Raw genomic sequence first — 20,897 nt, 5'->3', positions numbered from 1 at the left:
GAAATAAAAATAAATAAATAATAAAGGTTTCAGCGTAACAAACCCCACACTGCAGACTCTTACCTTGCTGATGTTTTCACAGATGCCTTCACAGTTTCATTTTCATACTGTTTGACAAGCTCATCCAGGTTTTTACATATCTGTACAACAAATGGTGCCACAGTCCAGCCTAAGGACTTCCCAAAATACGGCAGGGAACATGTAACTAAGCCTACCCAAGTGGGATGCATCCCATGGCCATACTCTGGTTGCAAGCCTCTAACAACAGCAGAGACAAATAATCCCTGTGAAGTTATTGGATGCGGATAGACATACTGCATTGCACCAATGGCCTGCTGGAAATTAAGGGCCTGCTGCCATTCCTTAGAGAGGTCTGGCTGATTCTCCTGCTCCTCGTGAGTCTGCCCAAGATGGTGCTCCAAGACAATCAATACCTGCAAAAGCTTCAGCAACTCAATCTGGAGCGGGTGTTCGCTCCATATTTGATCATGCCCAAAGTTGATTAGGCTCTCTTCAAAGAGATCTTCTTCAGGAACATTAACAACTGTATCTGCCGTAAGTAGTTCATACCGTTTCTGACTTGTGTACATAGATGCAGATAAAGAAAGAAGAACAAACTCTTGAATTTTGCATCTTCCTAGCAAATTGTGTATGAACTCTAGATTCTTATTCTCTGCTGACTTTGCCATGGTAGCCAGTTGGGTCATCATTCTAATTAGGACTTCCACACTTTTTACCTGAACGTCTCTGTTGCCAAGCACATCTCTGTGCGTGACCTTCAAGTAGCATGGATAATATGAGCGCAGAAAACTCAGACAGAGATAAGTAAGCAATTCTATTAGAAGAGAATGGGGACACATGGTTGGGGACTGAGTCTGAAGCTTGCCATAAAAACTTTGTCCTACAAGAGCTTCCTGATGGCGAGCTAGAAGATTGTAAATAAGATTCAAATGTGCTGTGGAGCTAGTATCCATGCTAGTACTAGCTACAGCTTCAATAAATTCTTTAGGGTTTGTTTTGAGTACTGCCTCCAGAATAGAAAAAGCATACAATACCCTCTTTGAATCGTAAGGCTGCAAATATAACAGCATGTGTTTGAACAAAGCCTCAATCATCTCCTGCTTTTCCTTCTGCTGCTTGAGCAACCTAGAATTGGTAATTTCCTGGAGCTCCAAGTCCACCTCTTCATCACTCGACAAAGATTCTGATGCCTGAGTCCTCTCAGAGTCAGCACGCACAAGATTCAGTGCTACGCTGGATTTGGAGCTTTCAGGGAGGAATGCATTGAGGGAACTTGCATGCTTTGTGTTCTCTTTGCAATTCATTGCAGCACTATCATTTTCCTCATTGCTCACTTCTTGCAGCTCCAGAGAAGGAGAAAAAGAGGATGTATTTTCACTATCATGGCCTGTGCTGGTGTCAGCTGATTCTGTGTGGTCACTATTATCTTGGTCACCATCTGCCTCACATGAAGCTACTGGATTACAAGAGGTATCATTTTCGGATTCCTCAGTTTTTAACTGGGGCTTCTCTGGATCTTTTTCCACTTCTGCCCAAATAGCTTCTCTATCCACAGTAGTAAACTGGCTCAGTGGAAGGTTTTCCTCAGAACTGCTCTCAGATGTGCCAACGGACTCTTTCAAAGAGACCTTTTTCTTGCGAAGCCAATCATGTATATCTTCTGGAAGAAAACAAAAACAAAAAACCCAACATATTCAAAAAATGCATAACTGGCCATTACACACAACATGCTCTATACTAAATAAACCAGTTTAAGAGAAAGAATAACAGTGATCAAGCAGCAGATCTGCCCTATTTTGCTATTAACGGTAATGAATAGGGGGAAAAAATATTTCCTAAAAAAAAAAAAATTAAGTAGCGGAACAATACTAACCTACTCTAATTGTAATAGAACAGGATCAAAACACAAAATACGTGTTGTTTCTCTTGTACTATGATGACGTAGATGTAACAATGTTTTTTATGTTTCCTGAACATAGAAAGTTTGTTGAGATCAGTAAGGAAGTGATGAGGGTGATTAGCTCTAAAAAACCCCAAAAACAAACAAATCCCCAAAACACTCACTTATTTTTTTTCTCTCTAATTACATGCAGCATAACAAAGAAGGAATATATTAGCTCCATGTTTGTATAGCATTGAATAAACAGCTCTTTTTGGATACTGGAATTATCTGCCATCTAATTATTTGCCAATCAAAACAGAAAAACAATTATGCAAGCAGACGGTTAGGTTAACAGTAATGAGAGAGACAGGTGGCACAGAAGTTTCTTTTACACAAAACTACTGGCCACTTCTATGCCGTCTTCATGATCTGCTCCGGGAAACAACCTTGGTTCTTTGGATAAACTGGTGCAGGGTGTCCCATATCCACATCACTTCCAGCAATCCCCAACCTGAATGGGCTACCAGTCTTCACAGGACCTTGCACTCAGAGTAAACCCTGGCTCCATATGTATCCCAGTTTTCTTTGGCTACTCCTCCACAGGCCTCTGTCACACCACTTGTCTGTTCCATATGTGCCTCATATGTGGCTCATAAGGGTTCTCACTGTGTGTCTTAAAATAGACATCTACCTTCCACCTGCCAAATTTAGCCCCTCAGGGCAAATACACCCTACCACATTCCTATAGGTGGATGGAGGTCACTTTCAACTGCAAACCTCTCCCCTTGCTTCTACATTCTAGCTCTGGGATACCTCAAGTCACATGCCACAATGACTCAGCTCTCCTCTTGATTCAACATGGATCTCCTTTGGATAAAGATGTTTAATTTTCAGAAGTTAACAAAATTAGATTTTTGTGGAGTGTGCCCAAAACTGCAAGATGTACCTCACAGCCTCTCCAATTATTTTTGTAAATGATTTCCTCGCTATCACACTAAGAGGCATACACTGAATAAAGAAATCTGGCACAAGGGTGCATGGTTTGCTGGGATAAGACAGTGCAGAGAATGTAAGATTTGCCTGTCCAATCTGTCTACTTGACAGTCCAGTTCCTGGACTGACATAGCCATTAAACTGCTCCTGGATTTTGTTTATTTGGAGACCTAGTTTTTGGAGAAGGGATCATGTGAACAGTGAACACACATGCAGTGTGGATCATCTGGGGATGGGGATGAGTAGGAATATGGGACAAGATCCCAGAGCAAAGCAGGGGGCAGTCCAAACCAACAGTGTAGGTGCAGCCACTGTGACAGAAATGGTTCTTAGGCCTTTAACTAGCATGACTTACTCCTGAACTCCGTTTGAAGCATCACTAAAGGTACTTGGATGAAAAGAAATCTATGGAACTGCTGCAAGACAACAACTCACTTTATTGGAATGCCTTCACAGTTCAGAGACTACCTTTAGGGAGTGCTCATGAGTATGTCATGCTACAACAGCACTCATAGTTTCAGTCTAAGAACAATTTTACCTGCTGAATTTTTCTGTTTGATGTAGTGGATGGAGGTGCGCTGTGTCTTTGGATGAAGCAGCAGCAGCAGGACTGGTTCAAGAATCCGTGCAACATCATTAAGTGAAAGAGCACGGATCAGCCAGCCCTGTGCTGCGGCACCAATTGCGCCATCTGAACAATTGAGACTGTCCAATACCACAAACAGAGACCTGAATGGAGAGATCAGAACGAAGAAGTACAATTGAAAGTCCTAAAAAGGTTAATGCAAACAACAAAATAGTGGCAGGGAACAGACACAGGTGCATGTTATAACAATGCTCTTTTAGTGCGTGTTCAAGCAAGCACTGGACAATGGCTCATCTCTGCTAACAATAACTTGATTATGCCCAGCGTTTTCCTGAGCTGAATTCAAGTATGCATGCATTTGCAGAAGCAAGGCCATACCTATATTCACAATCTAGAACAAGAGCATGTTTTAAAAGTTTTTCCACATATTTAGAAAGAACTTTACTGCTTTTGCCCCATTTTATACAAAAGTTACGATCTTGCAACTAGGAAGTCATTCAAGACTAAAATATAGAATTGTTTTTTGGTGCAAATAGCTGGTTCTAGGTTTTGTGTTCTTTGGAAAAATCTAACCTAATTCATCAAGAGAAAAAACACCTACTATGCAGTCATTATACAAACTACCGTCAGTATACAAACTACTGTTCATATATGAAGTTGTTTCTATTCTTACAGGAACTTCCTTCAGACAAGAAATAAGGCATTATTAAGCGTGCCATGAACACAGAGCAGTCAAAGTCAGTAAATCAAGGAATTTGAAGATCTTCATTTTGCTCATCTGGCTCTGCAGACAAGTTTTTCCCTTCCCAGAAAAAGAACAACAGAGCCAAGCATAACATGATGAAATACATACACACAAGCCTATGCAAATGGAGATGGAAAATACCTATCAAAGGATCGATTGTGAGAAGTCACTCTGCTGCCTTGGATCTCTCTGGTCAGATGCCACATGACAGAGAATCTGAACAGTGCTTCCAGCCTTGTCCCCTTTGCATGAAAACAAGACAAATATTTATTTTCTGCAGCATTTATCGCTGAATCAAGTTTTAGTGATTTTTAAAACCTCTAATAGAACAAGTCATTGTGTAGGTGACTAGCAATCCCTCTTGTGTAGCCTGAGAACACTTCTCTATTTTGCAACAGACTAAAACAACAAAATGCCACATATCCATGAATGCAAAACCAAAACCTATCAGTCACAATGCTTTTACAAGCAGAAAAAGATTTATCGGTATTCCAAAAATGTATTTCAGCACTCTTGTGTATAAACATTTTATTCGTGGTTTGGAGTTAAGGAGGCTTAAAAGTTAGATGACCAATGGGAAGAGACTGCTACATCAGGCAGTATTTATCGATAATTTTGCCTGAAAAGTTTGAACAGATTTCCAAATTTTTTTGAAGTTTCAAAATTACAAGGGCAAAGGTATGAATACATAAGACTGAAGAATACTGTTATGAATTTTATTGTGCAAGGTGTTTCTTACAAGTAAAACATAAATTATGAAAGAATTGTTCTGTCATTAAACTGGGGAAGTAAAACAATTAAGAACTTGCTCCCTTTAAATACAACTTAGTCATTATAAGAACTACTAAATACTATAGCAGACAGAGTCAAAATTACGCCGACATACACATACATGGTAACAAAATGTTTTGCTGGAATATGAAGTCTAGAAAAATTAACACAAAGCAAAATGCTCTTAGAGTTATTGGTAGAGCTGGGTTGGTTTGGAAAACATCAACAAAAGACTGCAAGCTTTTAGATACTATAAGATTTAGGCCAAAACTGAAAATGCTCTAGTTTGACGTAACTGTATCCAGTGACTAAATTGAGCAGTAGTCCCATGATGAATCAGTCCCAGGGAACTGTAATGGGGAGGACAGAGTGTAGGACTCTGAGAAGACAGCTGGGGGCAGTCTGGGGAGCACTGGAACAACTCTACAGTGATGAAAGAGCTTTGGAGAATATAGGACTTACTTTATCATGATCCAAAAGTGCATGGCAGATAATGTCTTCACAGATATTTGCTGATGGTGCCAAGCAGTGCAGCTTGTAGAACAGCTCCACACAGGCAATATGATGCTCCCGTGTCTCTTTGTTCAGCTGATTCCAGAGCACACATGCTATTCTCTAGGGAACAATAACAACAACAAATAACATAACAGTCAAATGCGCCATTTCTCCACTGACCTAAAAGCTGTCCATTACATAAGTGCTGAAAGAAATTTCCAAATCTTCTTAGTTTAGCAAAGAGCAAGAATTCAGGTCATAAACTCAGACCTAAAGAATGCAGCTTTCCTACCCTAGAATTACAGGTAATTCAGGTGTGCATGCACCAAAAATTGAGGAAAGCATTTCTGCTCCTATTTTCTGGGTCAAAACTTAACAGATGATACATGTGTAGCTGGAAGCACGGAAGCCAAACCAAACCTGGGACCCACCCTCACACCAACCCTAACCTCAATAAATGGTCAGGAGAAGGAAAGCATCTTTGAAGTAGATAAAATTAAAACAAGAAGGAGGGAATGCTTTCAGGATCTTTCACCCATTAATGATTTCTCTCATCTGAAACCTTAAAGGGGTATCAAAGTTTTCCAAAGTGAAGCTTTCAAGCTGATGAAACCTAACCCTTCATGTCAGGAATCAACTCCCTCCCGCCAAGAATTTGAGCACAAAACCAACTAGCAGTTTGAAAACTACTAGTCACTTTTGAACATCCTACTGTAAAGCACAATGAATAAGAATACAACTGCTCTTTAGTGTTTGTGGAAGAAAAAACAGCAAAGGCAGAACATCATTGTAAAATAGACACTCCCCAAACATTTATGCTAGTAATGTTTGCTTCCCTCCCCCCTCCCCCCAAAAATAAAATGTACATGGACAGTAAAAACAAAACAACAACAAAAAAGACTTGACACCTGGTAGAAATCTGTTTTCTCCGAGATGAGCTTTAGAACTCCAGGAGCAATAGGAGGAATGGTGACCATCTGCAGCTTTCCAAAGAAGGGGTTGTGGCCAGAGACTTTGTACCTCTTCATTCTGTCTTCTATCACAAGCGCCAGGGACTGGGAATGGTTGATCACCTCCAACAGTGTGGAGATGGACACATTTTGAACATAGCAGTCATTTACACAGCAGCAAATTGTCATTAAGGACTTCAGCCAAAGAGGGAAGCTGGCATCACCACCTCAGAAGATAAGTGAGAAAAAACATTTTGGAATAATCTAAAGGTTATGGTCATATTTCCAAAATTTCTTCAAGCAATCTCACAGGACCAAAAGACAGAATGAAGTGCCTGAATCCCACTATGATTTTATCATAAAAATCCCTTACTTCAGAAGGACTCTCTTCAAAGCGAGTTATACTTTTTACCCTATTACTCCTAGCAGAAAGCTCTTGCAGGACCTCAGTATTACAATAATTACTGGATTCCTACTTTAAGTTTGTTTATTCACAACTAGTTTTTACAGCTGCTATTCTTCAGCTGTCATTATCAAAAAAAATGAGAAAGGTCTGCTGAGCTAAAGAGGCTCTTTGGGGTAGCACTGAGGCATACCATTTCAATAACCAAGAAGCACTTGAGGAACTGATATGGCTAGCATCAAGTCAAGCCACTGCTGCCTTTCCCGACTGAATAACTGGATACAGTTTTATTAATGCCTGACTGGAGACATTCCCAAGTATGAGTTCATACCTCTGGCTTCAAAGCCAAATGTTTTAACTGCTTTACTACTGCAACAGACTGAGCACTCTTCATTCTCCACAGCAGACACCTTCTGTATTGTTCAAACATATTCAAACCAGTCCTTCATTATCAGAGGTTCTCTCCTTTGGCTTCAAACCTTACCACCCTTTGGGGGCTGTGCAGTAGAAAATAATTCTGAAAATAAACTTCTATAGATCTTAAGATGATATTCCAAAAACTCACAAAATTATGAAAGCAAATATAGCTCCATTACTGACCACACAGAAGGCACTGCAAATACGCAGAAAGTATCAATATCAAGCAGACCACTCACCTATGCAGCTGATAAGCATATCATTACTTCACTAATGAAGACAGCAGAAATCCATAGGGAGGTCAGAAGGAGAGTCCAAGTTTCTAGTTTCCCACTTCTCCATTCACTGCAAACCTATCCTGTCAACCAGCCTTCAAGGCCAATAACTGCTCCTGCTAAAGCTAATGAACTTGAATTCCCAGAACAAATGGGCCCTCCAATTATACAGATTATTCTTGTATGTCAACTTACACCAAATTCCTTTCCTAACCCTCAGAGTTGAAAGAGTTGTTTTGCTTCTGTTATTGTTTAGCGCTCCAGCTCTCCATCTACCACCCTTCTCCCTCTGTCACATCCCCTTTTTTCTTATATTTCCCGAAACTCCTGAACCTTACCACAAGCTCCTCTGCAGGCGAGAAAGGAGGAAAGAAAGGCCAGAAAGCCTTTTCACCCCTTCAGCTACAAGTTTTGTAGTAAAAGCTTTCAAAAGAAAGTGAATTTAGTCTTGTGAAAAATCTTCCATCAGCGCAAGGACAAAAAACAAACAACCCACATATGCTGATGCAGGTAAGTTTTGAATTCACATGCAGCTTGCCTGCAGCCCTAAAGGCACTACTGTTGGCGCTAGCCACACGTCTTGTAAGTGACTGAGCTCATATTGCTATTTGCATCCTCAAGTTGTCCAGTGAAGGAATCTTTTCTTACCAGGAATCTGAAATAGAGAGATATACAACTGTTCCATCTCCTCTTCTGAAAGATAGACCGGGAATGTGGTACAATCCAGCAAAAGGTGACAAGCCGCAGCAAAAGCTTCCTTGCAGTCTCCTCTAAGGGGCCCCAGAACAAGCATCGCTTGCTCCATGTCCCATTCTTCTTCCTCCTTTCCCTTTTGACTTGCAGGGTTGCGATTGGAAGAAATGGGATTTGAACTCTTGTGCCTGAACGGTGATCCTCGAACTGAGAACAAGTCTGAAAGCATTTGTTTAAACTGAGGTACAGCGATTTGCCTGGCTTCCCATGGGCTCTTTTTCTTGCTAGCACTTTCAGGTAATCTGTAGCCATTCTCTTTTTTCTCTCTTCCACCCAGATGCATTGCAGAGATGCTTTCAGTACTTGCTTCTTGCAACTGCACCCCAAAAATGTATTTACTGGAAAACTTGGCAACCAGCTCTTGGACACAATGCAAAGTCTTCTGAATGCTCCCCTCTTTTTTCCAGACATCATCTCTCTCAAGTGTCACAGTTGGCAGCCCCAAGTGCTGAGAGAGCTCTGGGGAAGAGGCACTTAGACCAATGCCACTGTCTTCTGACTTCAAGGGAGGGAACAGAGTCTCATCCTCTTCCTGCAATACAGACTTAGTCTCCAAGGTTATGTCCCCATTTTCCTTTTTCACAGGGCTCTGGAACAGAAACGTTAACTTTTAGTTAATATGGCACTGCAAAGGTCATTTTAAAGTACGTAAAACTGTAGCAGGCAGAGGGGAACAACAATGAAAGAAAACCCTGCAATATTGGTAATTTCTGGATCCAGATTACTTTTACAAAATGACATATGGTTATTGATAAGCAGTACAATTGTATTTAAAACTAATATATGTTTGTATAGTCCTCGCACCTTGACTCAAACACCAATAGACCTGTATCAACAGATATGTAGCAAATGAATGCGCTTCCTTAAAACCAGTCCATCGCTAGGACAATATTGTTTATGTTTGATTATTTCTAATCAGATGCATTCATTTATTCTACTGAAAGCTTTGGGAAGGCTGTGTTTGTGTAACACCTTTATGCCATCTATTTCTCATTCCCTATCATGGTCTTCTGCACCCAAATAACACCACACTGTATTAAATGTTCATATGACTGGAAGCCTCATAGACCTCAATAGCTGTAAAGCTGGGCTTGATCTGGGTACTTGAATCTTTTGCAACTACCTGCTGCAGAGTGCCTTTTCAACACCAAAAAGATCACACTCTTTCCAAGAGGTAGGATTATAGTCCTAGTTTTGGACGAGACTAACTTACTTGAATTGTTGTGACAGTGAAGGAGTATAGAATTGGATACAGTAAGATTTACAAGGTGCAAAAGAGCTCTGGAAGGGGCTACAAAAGATAAGTTTTGAAAAACTGTTTATTGTTGCAGTTGTCACCTAGGTGTAATCTAGAACAGGAGACTTGGCAATTTAAAATAAAATATGTCACTAACAATTTTAAACATCTGTAAGTATATGAGAAACACCTACCCCATTTCCACTGCCTGTCTCAATGTCCAAATAGGAAGGTGGCATTTGCACTTTGCTCAGCACCTTAAAGCAAGTCTTTAAGGCATGAGTGAGTTCTGGTAAACCTAGTATTTCCGTGTTTTCCAGGAGAGACTGTACCATATAACTGAGCATCTGTGGAAGATACTGAGTCTGCACTTCAGAGTAGAGTTCCTAAAATAAATAAGCATTTTAAAAAATAGTTAAGTAGCTTATCAGAAATTTCATTATTATTCAGCTGCCTAGCGATATTGATTAAGGAGTGAAAAACCAGTTTGTCAATGGTTAAATTATACAAACTTGCTTCAACATTATTCCTTCTTTCTTCATTCTACCTGAAGAACATTGTAAAAATCCTGCAATAGTCAGCCAGCTACTAAAAGACAAAATACTCCCAGGAAATTATTTACCTAAGGAGGCAAACCTAAGGTTCCTTTATAAAATCACCATATTTTAAAAGACAAACAATTTTTATTTTGCTAGGCAACCGCAAGGGTAGCCATATACAAGTAAGCACATGAAGTCTGCAGAACATACCATGCACATGTGCATTTATGACAGTTTACTTATTTCCATTTTAGGTAGTCATGATACGAATTATTTGTTTTTAAGTATCTAATAACTTTGAAGCAGTTAACTTCAGGTTGTCTTACCAAAGGAATCACATCAAGCAGAAACATCAACAGTGTGCAGAGCTCTGAAACTGTAGGAGGAGTGCTAAGGTTTTCAAGAGGATATCTCATCTTCGCAGATTTGTTTCTGGCATTGAGAGAAACATTTTGTAAGCTTTTTTCCTGTCAAATTGTTGTTACAATGAAACAACTTCAGCCAAATCAGCACAGAACACTGAACAGCTAGGACCTCTGAAGCAAAGTAAAATGGGTTCCTAATACAGTGGGGTAAAACATTCTGTCAAAACCACCTAAATTACAGCTTGTATGTGGGATGCTAAAGGGCTTGTCATTTTCCACTTGATTTTCTATAGACAATCTTACTACTTAGAAGTATAATCTTCTCTCTGATATTTAAAAAGAGACAAAGAGACATCTTTTTACTTTTCCTCAAAAACATTTGTTTTTCCGAGGAAGAAAAAAAAATGCCTTCCTTTTCCACCTCCCCTCCTAAACCCTTCTCCCCTTCAACCACCATTCTGAAAGTAATTTTTTCCTCGGTTTGCTAGTTCTTACGCAATTGTTTACTTGTTTGCATTCTTGAATTATTTTAGGATGCAACATACATATCTAACACATATCACGGCCCTACTAGTATTTAAATCCCTCAGAAAAGTTTCTCTATTATCTTACACAGATAGCTCTTAGGCAACACTTTTTTGTGCACTATCATTTGATAACACAGTCACCTGAAACAATCTTCAAAACATCTGGTCATGTAATCCCAAAGAAAATCTGTGCTCAAGGAGGTGATCAACAAATTGACTGTTTTCACAATTTCTGAAGCATTTTTATTCTCTTTAATTGCACTGTGAGAGGAGAAAACACAAGTCAACAAAGATTCCAAAAGTATGGACATTACAGTATTATCTGTCCCACTTTAAAAACTTTTTTACTCTCTCTCTACAGGATAAAGGACATAGAATTGTTTTAATTCAAGGACTAAACCATTTGGAGTTGCTAAATTTTGAGCGTCTTTCTCCAAGACAAAAGAAGCATAAGCTTTAACATCAGAAAGCTAAGAGTTCTGCTACTGGACTGATTCTTTGCCAATATGATTGGATTTATCAGCATCAATGATATGCAGCATACTTCATGCTCTTCTCTGCCAAACAAAGGCAGATATCAAGTGTGTGCGAGGAAAGATGCTAGGAAAGTCATAGGAAACAGAATTCTATACAGAAAGAAGTCAAGCTTGCTAAAAAAGCTTGACTTCCCTTAAACTGGTTAGATTTTATTAAGTTATGCTTTATTAAAAATGATACAGTTTCAGTTAGCAGTTGAAAACTTGTAGTTATACCTTGTAAGGATGTTGCCACTTTGATTGTGGCTAAGTTTGAGATCAGAACCAAGTGCCTCTTTGCAGTAGGAATAAAAGGCTCTAATCACTTCAAGGAACAAATCCCCAACAACCTGTGGCCCTACAGTTGAAGGAAAAAAAACCAGTAATTACACCAAAGTGATTGCAAGGCTGTTCAGTGATAACTTTATATAGATTTAAATTAGGGATAACTAAAATGAAATCCCATGAATACTCAAGTATGGAGAGAATGTTTACATTTTTTTTAATGCCAGATTTTTAAAGACATCCTAGTTAAATACTTAGTTAAATAAAACTTTACAACTTTAAAGTTTGTAATTGTTCATTTTATAACTCTAAGGCATTATTTGGAGAGCAACAGCAGTGATTCTGCGTTACACTTAAGACCTACATTGTTCTTAGTCACTGCAGTCATTTATAAATGGGCATAATCACGTGGTAAACCTGCAGCTGACATGCCAAAAATAATCACCATGTCTGGATCCAGGAAGAAAACAAGCAGAAGATTTCACAATATGCATTTAACATACTAGCCTGATGAAATTTTTTGAGAGACAGAAGCTGGAACAGTCAGTGATTAAGGAAGTTTGGGTGTCTAAATATATTATAAATACATATTAATGTACAATTAATTTTCAAGCGTCAGCACTACTTGTTTTTATCTGCAATTGTGTATAAAGAAGGTGAGCAATGAATGTGTAAAATACCCCAAACATGGAACCATTAAAAGTGTATGAAGCATTCTGCTTCTAAAAATAGAAGTAACTAAAAGTAGCAGTAAAGGTCAGAAATTCTTGTTTATGTTCTAGTTTGCAATAAAAGAAAAAAAAAACAAAGGAGAGAGAAAGAGAGGAAGAGAGAGAGAGAGAGAGAGAGAGAGAGAGAGAGAGAGAGAGAGAGAGACCTTTTGCTAAACTCATTTTAAAAGGAAGTGAAAGTCATATTGGCTTAGGGATAAAGAATTTGCATTTTTTGTGCTAGATGGAACAGAAGAAATAAGCTTTATGGTGTAATTCAGCTAAATACTCCTTGTTTGTAGTTCAGATTAACACTGATTATTAGCAAAATAAAACAAAGATAGTATCTGCCATCTACTTTGTAAATTAGGCTATAAATTATTTGATTAATCTAACAACCTTTGTCAACTGTTCCTCCAGCATTTTTGTCAGGAAATAAAAAAGCTTTAATTGTGACTATTTTTAGATGTTTCTAAAAAACAAGTAGCGTTCTTGAAGCTGACTTCTTGTCTCTAGAGTCTTGCTACTATGTGTGTCCTTTCATGCTAGATCTAACAGCTGAAGGAGACATTAGTACCACTGTCTTAGAAACAGACTAACAACTGCTTTGACTGCTTCTGCCAAGGTAGCATTCATTTGTTAGATAAGTAAAATTGAATCCTCATTCTTCCTGGCAGTGCTTTGATAATCCTTTAACAGGAGATGTACTTAGAAGGACTTTCCTGATCCATGAAAGAAAATAGTCTTGTCAGACATGGAGCCTGCAAAACCAGCTGCCACTAGAGCATTTAGTATCAATTACATGATTTTTATTCATGCTATAGACTACTGGCTTAGTCAATGGTAAATTGACTAAGGATAATAACTTGAGCTAAGCCTTGGGGTACAGTCAGTCAGACTGTATTAGCTTCTAACAACTACCAGTTAACATGCTTCTCATACTTGTCAGGGTCATATAAAACAGTTTTAAAAGACCCCTATCTGTATAAGGTTCTTACAGAATACCGTTAAATCCTGAAAATTTGTCAAGTCACTTTGGCCTTTTGTTGTTGTTGTTTTTAAAACATAACATAAAAAGGAGAACTTGCCCTTTAAAAGAACAGCTGGCAGGACTTCACCCTTGTGGAGCTAAGGACTTCATGTACACAACAGGACAGACATGTGACAGCCAGGGAAAGAGGAGGAAATTCTTCACTGCTCAGTCATGGAGTCTCAAACTATAGCTCCCATAGCAGCATCAGGACAGCACAGGCCTGCAGTGCCACTGACAGAAGTGCTCCCACCTCCTCACAATCATAACAGGTTATTTCCTGCTGGAGCAACTGCAGGTAAATGGCTCTGCCCATTTTGGCAGCAGTAACACCATAAGCTGCCTGTGTGACTACAGTGTCTGGAAAAGCAACATGGTTGTGAGAGTCTTATGCAAGTGCAGAGGAATGCTTGCAAGCACAGCCAAGAGCTGGAAACAAACCCAAGAAAGCACAGGTAGTTTTCCTGATAGAAGCCTCCTTTCAAGACAAGGGGGGTGGGGGTGGGGGGGGGTGGGGAAGCCTGACAGGATATTAGAGATCAGGCTCCGCTCCAAAGAATGAATTGAGCAGAATATTGAGGCTAGAGCAGAAGTGGTTCTAACTGGACCCCCCAGCTGCAGTTCTGGGCACAGAAGAGTCATCCACACTGGGATATGTCCATGCTACACAGTGCAGTGCTCTGCAGAAAAGCCAGAGCTAACCTGCAGGATGCTAGCTACAGAGTCAACTCATCTGCACAGCTCAGGCGGGACGCTGCTCTGAACTGGTGTCACTTCTTTTGGACTGACAGGAAGGCAAACAGCCCCCCCGCACAGTGATATACCACACACACACATTCAGAATTAGGAAGAACTCTGCATGGAGTTGTCCGAGGGCTGCTTCCAAAGGTCATGAACACCAAGTCATCATTATAACAGTCTTTAGTAGTCACAACAGAAGTGACAAATAATGTTACCTATTTCAGGTTTGTCAAGGAGACTGATCAGGATGCGGAAAGGTTTCAGATAAGCTTGATGCTGTTCCTCCATATCAGACTCTGAGAATTTCTGATGTAATATTTCAATCAAACTCTGTTAAAAAGAAAACATCTAAATGTTACACGAAGAAGAAATACTGCCATTTTGTTAACAGCTGAAGTGCTTCTGAGCTTGATTCTTTTGCTTAGTACCAGCTACAAGGAAACTTCAATTATCCATACTTGTCAGACAAATCAATGACCTCTCCTATGATACATGCAAGAGTGGATCTTATTCAGAAAAACATTTTTAAATAATTCAGGTTGTCCCTCAAAGATGCTACTCTTTAGTTTCATTAGATTCCATTTATATTGAAAGCACATATAATAATGGGACAGATGCAGCACAGAATGCATTTGGATAGATAAAAATATAACCAGCAAAACAGTGATATCTTTAGGGAAAGAAAGCTCTGAAGGACAAACCAAGCACAGTGTACAGTGAACAATCAGGCACAGTCTGCTCCAAAGTTTAAAAGGATCATAACTATAACCATAAAAAATGAACACTGACCTCAACTAAAAGATCTTTGGAGTATTTTCCAAAAAAATAAATAGCATGGTCTTCAGAAGTTGTAGCGTCTGGAGCAAAAGTACCCCCTTTAATATCAGAGCCTACAAATTAAATAAAGGCATCATGACTGCAGAGAAACACCACATTTATAGAGCACAATACAATATCAATTATACAAATATTGAAGTCACACTGCACATGGCTCACACTATGGCTGGATCTGAGCTTGGTTTCAATTTATCTTCAGGATAGTATATCTAGATGTCTCAAACTGTTCTATGTAGGCTCTGTCTGGGCAGTATGTGAGTTAGTTTCAAGGAAAGCATTAAAACAAAATATTTTAAATCCATATAGGTTAAAATTCCAAAGGTTAAAAGTGACAAAGGCAGCCTTCATGCAACTACATGGCTGCAACTCGTCATGTCACTTATCATCTCTTCTGGTACTCCTAAAGGAAGGCAGATAGAGAGAAGCTATAGCTCCCTCATAGCCCCTCCTTGACAATTAAACCCACCTGGGAATCTTTAATAGACTACTACTTTTTGAAGAGTTAGGATAAAATAGCTGCCCACTCCATTAGACCAGTGAACCACTTCAGAATGAAGCACAGCGGAGACAAGAAATCATCAGACACCCTGTGATTCAGGACAGTGGAATGAATTTAACCTCTGAAGAGGAGACCTGTTTGCCAAATGAATGTGTAATTTTATTAAACCCGTACTTCATAAATGGCAACTAAACAAAGCTTTCTATTTTATCATCATTCATCAACTACTGAAAAAGCACATTGCATTTTTGAGCACTGAGTTTTTCTAAGCTATTTAGTACATTGAATGTCACTGTAAACTGTACAGTACCTAGCAACCATGCATACAATCTTCTGTTGAGTGACATGTCTCTCCTCAACAGTGTCTGTGTAGCTGATGAGAGAATATAGACTAAATCAGTCCTGTGCAATAGGATAGTGCTTTCGTTGCAGTCCTAGGATGAAGATCAAAGATAACTTAGCTGTTTTACAAGCAGTGAAACAAGTCAAATTGATGAGGAGCTTATAAAACTGGATTATTAGTGTTTTGAAAGAAAAAAAGGCAGGAAACCACCAACAACAAACTTTTGTATACTAAAATCTCAAGAAAGGGAATCTGATACAGCTATGCGATTATATTCACATTCACAGTGCAGAGCCACAATTAAGCTAAAAAAACTGACGACTTCATTATGCTATACCTGAAGACTTAAAAATTACTTGGTACCTTCAAAATATCAACTATACTACAAGGTAATTTGGAAACTATGGGGAAGAGCTCATGTTTCAAGCAGTATTAGTTTTCCTAGCTTTTTATGAAAATACTGTAGTTCAGTGCAGACATCACCAAATGCTCACATCCTACTTAAAAAAAAAAAAAAAAGTATTTTTTCCATGTGCAGTTTCTCAGGCCTGAATACAAGCACATTCCAGATATCATGAAACATGCACTGTCAAAGCACAGCTGCATTTGAAACATTCTGAGGATATATTCTGAGGATGTAACCAGGTTAGCTGTAAAGAGTTTCAGAAACAGTCTCTGCTGCTACTAAAACTGACGGGGAACAAAAAACCCCCAAACCCATTTATTGGTTTTGGAGATACAAGATTCTGATATTTGGCAATAATAGAAGTGGGAGCTGGACTGGGTTCACAAAAGACACCTTTCCACACAAAGTACACTTGTGACAATACTAAAATAGTCCTCTTACCATGGCTGTATAAAATGGGAAGAAGAACAGAATCACTTCCAGAGTGTTTCTTTGCACAAGGACATTTGAATCCAATACTGATACACACAAAGACTTTATCTGTAAAAGGAGTAGAAAGCACAATGGTGTCTTACTTAATATTAACATATGATCATTGTAAATAACCATGAGGAGCAGGAGAGAAAACAAACTTGATTACATGTGAATAATATCTTTTTTGTTAAGAAAAGAGTATAATCACTCACACACTTACCTCTCCCCTTAAAAACAAATTTTAAAAAATTGTTTGTGTGGAATACTGTTAAAGTTTCGTTCATACTTACAAAACACTTGGTTTTGTAACAATACAGAATGTCACAATGTTATATCACTAGCTATCAGACAGAATGTGAAGTCTTGTGAAATGCAGATATTAAATATGTATACCAGCATTACAGTTATTCCATCACTGGAATTAAACATAAACTACTACCTACTGAAGTTTTCCATTTGACTGGGGTGGGGGTGGGGGGTGGGGGGGAAGATCAGGTAGGGGGGAAAAGATACTAAGTTTCAGGATTCTCATGTAGGATTACAAAAATATGCTAAAATCATAGTAAACAAAGCCTCCAAATATTGTTTTGAAATAATGTCAGAAGGCGCCTGTAGTGGGGAAAAAAACATTTCAAGAAATATCTTAAATGCAAAAACAGAATAGGTAAAGAAGTTAGGTTTATTCTCTGATTTACAACAGAGCCAGCCAGTCCTTTAAGGGTTTGCACAGTACTGACTACCAAAAACTACAGACATTTCAGAAGATTGACATTCTGCAGGCTGATCAAAATCCATACGGGAGACCTGCTGCTATACTTCAGGTAAAATGCTCCCACGAAGTAGCCATATTAAGCTGTTCTGAAGTGTGGACATTTCACAGCCTCTCTTACTCTTACTCTGAAGTAAGTGTAAAAGCATGTCATTCTAATTTAATAGAGAGAAGGCACAACTTGCTAGCATGCTGGCATTATGCTAGGTAAGACTATCCCACTAGAAGCGTAATGAACTTACTGTGAGCTTATAATCAGTGCCGAGCATGTACTTCTGTTGTTTTCCAGACAGCTCTCTGTTGATATGACCAACAACAAAGAGAGAAGCAGGCAGCCTGATGGATGGGCTGACCAGAACACTGCCCCAAAGTGCTCCATAGAACACTTCCTTGCCCATTAATAAGGAGAGCTTCACAAGCAAAGCATCTGTTCTGTATGGAAATACATTTAACATGAGAAAATGCATTTTTGTTAATTCAATTTTTTATTATAAAATGGCCATTATAGAGAAAATTAGTATTGTAAGTCACAGAATTAGTTAATTTCCTCCTCTTTACATGATCAGTATTGCCCTTGTCACATGAAGATGGCTAGCACTTGATTGTACAAAGCCCCCTCAATTCTTTGTCATTGTGCACACTCACTAAAATAAAGTTGAGATACAGCGTGTTCCTGAATTGGAAATAATTTAAGCTGACTGCAGACTTTTAAAGCCAATTTACAGTCTGAAAACTGGAAGATACTCTACATATTCAAATTTACAAACTAATAGGTTCAATTTTTAAGTCACTGAGTGAATAAAAACATGAGATAAAAATGACACTTTGTCAGAGTTCTTGCACATGGGACTGGTACACTGAAATTGGTTTAAAGGCAATCACATTAGAGGAATGGGGGCACATTCTCTGCTTTGGCAGTTCTGTCAGTACTCTGGTATTTCACTATGCATAGTAATTGAAACCTCATATGAGGAATGGAGAAGTAGGAGAAGACTGGGGAAGTTCAGTAAAGGGTGGGAGGAAAACAAGACTGATGTTCTTTTCCCATCTCCTTATAAAGTAGCCATCAAGCCCTTTTTTCTGCTTCAATTTTTTGTGCATATATGTGTTTAAGCATTAGAAGGAAAGAGTGTCTAGGCTGGAGCATGATCTGAACTAGTACTTCTGCTATTTCTAGGGACAGTGGGGATGCATCAGGGCTAGTCCAAAACATCAGAGATTCTGAAAGCTCTCCTTTGAGAGTCTTCTATGGAGCAGAGTGAAATAAAACAGTCTAAAACATCTTCTGACAACATATTGGTCCACCTTTCTTGAATCAAAGAATTGCAATGAAGAAACTAAGGAAAGACTTTCTCATTTTATGTGTATTTCACAAAACAACATTCAAACGATTTTAGTATTCCATCATGAAAGATTTTTATACGGTCAGTTCCTGTCTGAGATCCTATTTGTTAAAGGGGAAGTAGAGAGAAAAAAAAAAAAAGTCACAAAGCCAAAAATAGGTAGAGGATTTTGGTTGGCCACAATCTGCAGTTACCATTAATTCATTACTTCAAATTTAGCTGTTTTCAAAATAAGCCGGATTGCCTTAAATTTCCCATCTCACTGAAGCCTTTTAGATCCAAAGAAAAAACAGACAAACAAACAGTAAAAAGAAAAAACTATACACAAGCAGTTTTTATTTTTAAAAACAAGTCTGCCTGACAGAAAGCACACACTAAAATTCATCTTTCTACTGCAGATGTATAAGAGGTGCACACTTGTCCATAGATCCAGTGTCTTGGAATCAGCAACTGAAAGCAATTCATCAATCTGAGAACATCTACAGTCTATTCCTAGCCACTCCAGCAACTGATACAAGTCTTAAATTTAATGCCCTCCCCTCCTTTTTTAAGGAAGCACTATATGTAAAACTATTCTGTTTATTTACAGTGATCTATGTAGCTTAGTGTCCTTTTTTTTTTTTTTTTTAAAGAGTACAAACAAGACTCAATAAATGCAGAGAAGAGCCAACACATCCAGACTGGAAACAGAGAAGTAAGCGCATTATGAATGTAGCGTTCAGCAACTGTTTTAAGCAAAGAAATATCTTGGTCAAACCTACAGTGGTTTAGTTTTACAAGATCTTACAAAACAGTCCTGGTTAACGAAGTAAAAATCATTACACAACTGGGTGCTGAGCTGCTCTTCCCAGCACACTTCCTGATCACAACTATATCATACTGAATACCATTCTCATCACTGTCATGTGCACCCAAAAGCAAGATACTTTTTCCACAAAGATGTTGGAAGGGTTGCCTCTTGCCAGTTTCCAGAACCTGAGGGTAATCAGCTGTTATGGAATGACTAGAAAGATGATAGAATTCAGCTGTTCTCTTTTGTATTATAATATTTAAATAATTTGTCAACAGAGCAGTGGTTTGAGGAGTAAGGGTAGTCATTTGGGAGTATAGAGGAGCTTCTAAACATATTTTTTCACTCTCTTCTCTCAACACATTTATTTTTAAACTTTTTCCTCTTCTCCCCTCTTCTCCTTTGGAAATGAAGACAGAACGGGGAAGGGGGGTTTTCTACTTTAACATTATTCCTTGCACCTTTCAGGAATTCATCATCCTTCCACCCATAGAAGCCCTTTATGAATCCCTCTCTTTACACAGACGGCCAACAGAAATTTCTTGAGAATTTCCTGGAAGAGTAAAAGAAAGATACATTGTATACTGCTTTTAAATTAACATTAGTTCTCACCTGTCATAAATTTCTGATCCTTCTTCCAATCCAGGCAGCAGCCCAATTACAAAGGCTTGAAGACCAGGTAGGAGAGACTTTTGGAGAGGAAGAAAGTATTTCTCATACAGACCAAGGAGAACAGGCCTCACTGACATGGCTGCATTTGCCAGCAGAGGAAATAAACCAGAGCTTTTTTTTTTTTTTTTTTTTAATAAAAAAAGAAAAAGAAATCATTTAGCTAATTAAAATACATTGTGAAACTCAATAAGCTTTTAAAGAGAAGTTTACCTGTACAAGAATAAGTCCTTGGCAAGCCATTTTGTCCCAATAATTTTAAAGATTATTTCGTAGGTTTCTAGTGCCTTTAAATGTACTCCACTAGGCAGCGCTGGATGCAAACACTGAGATAATCTTTTACTGATGATCAGACGTCTTGGCAATAGCGAATACTTCAGGTTACTCTGAAGAGCCTAAGCAAAGAAAGGAAGTTAGACTGAACAGCTGCAACATAAGAAATGATGTAAAATATGCCTGCATTTCAAAAGTTTCCTACTAGCAAACTGAGAGGAACTAAATAATGCATTCAATAATTTTCTCTCATA

The 20,897-nt window shown here is 38.6% G+C and overlaps 1 protein-coding gene across 3 annotated transcripts in view; it reads right to left on the bottom strand.

The window, feature by feature from the left end:
- Positions 1-20,897, bottom strand: part of DOP1B (DOP1 leucine zipper like protein B) — a 55,975-nt gene that overhangs the window by 22,457 nt on the left and 12,621 nt on the right. For 2 of the 3 annotated variants that reach the window (XM_026121534.2, XM_026121532.2), the window contains exons 3-19: positions 20,584-20,765; positions 20,314-20,484; positions 17,811-18,000; positions 16,767-16,865; positions 15,887-16,010; positions 15,030-15,130; positions 14,456-14,570; positions 11,712-11,832; positions 11,101-11,220; positions 10,394-10,499; positions 9,723-9,914; positions 8,187-8,880; positions 6,402-6,670; positions 5,461-5,613; positions 4,369-4,469; positions 3,435-3,625; positions 64-1,681 (exon numbers count right to left, since the gene is read on the bottom strand). In XM_026121534.2, the coding sequence (XP_025977319.2) occupies positions 64-1,681; positions 3,435-3,625; positions 4,369-4,469; positions 5,461-5,613; positions 6,402-6,670; positions 8,187-8,880; positions 9,723-9,914; positions 10,394-10,499; positions 11,101-11,220; positions 11,712-11,832; positions 14,456-14,570; positions 15,030-15,130; positions 15,887-16,010; positions 16,767-16,865; positions 17,811-18,000; positions 20,314-20,484; positions 20,584-20,765 (4,547 nt within the window). The remainder of the gene's footprint in view (positions 1-63; positions 1,682-3,434; positions 3,626-4,368; positions 4,470-5,460; positions 5,614-6,401; positions 6,671-8,186; positions 8,881-9,722; positions 9,915-10,393; positions 10,500-11,100; positions 11,221-11,711; positions 11,833-14,455; positions 14,571-15,029; positions 15,131-15,886; positions 16,011-16,766; positions 16,866-17,810; positions 18,001-20,313; positions 20,485-20,583; positions 20,766-20,897) is intronic. The other variant, XM_026121533.2, reaches the window with a different exon arrangement.

The sequence above is a fragment of the Dromaius novaehollandiae genome, chromosome 1 (genome assembly GCF_036370855.1).
Source record: "Dromaius novaehollandiae isolate bDroNov1 chromosome 1, bDroNov1.hap1, whole genome shotgun sequence".
Lineage (NCBI taxonomy): Eukaryota > Metazoa > Chordata > Aves > Casuariiformes > Dromaiidae > Dromaius > Dromaius novaehollandiae.
The sequence above is the reverse complement of the archived record's forward strand: the minus strand, read 5'-3'. Positions and strand labels throughout refer to the sequence as shown.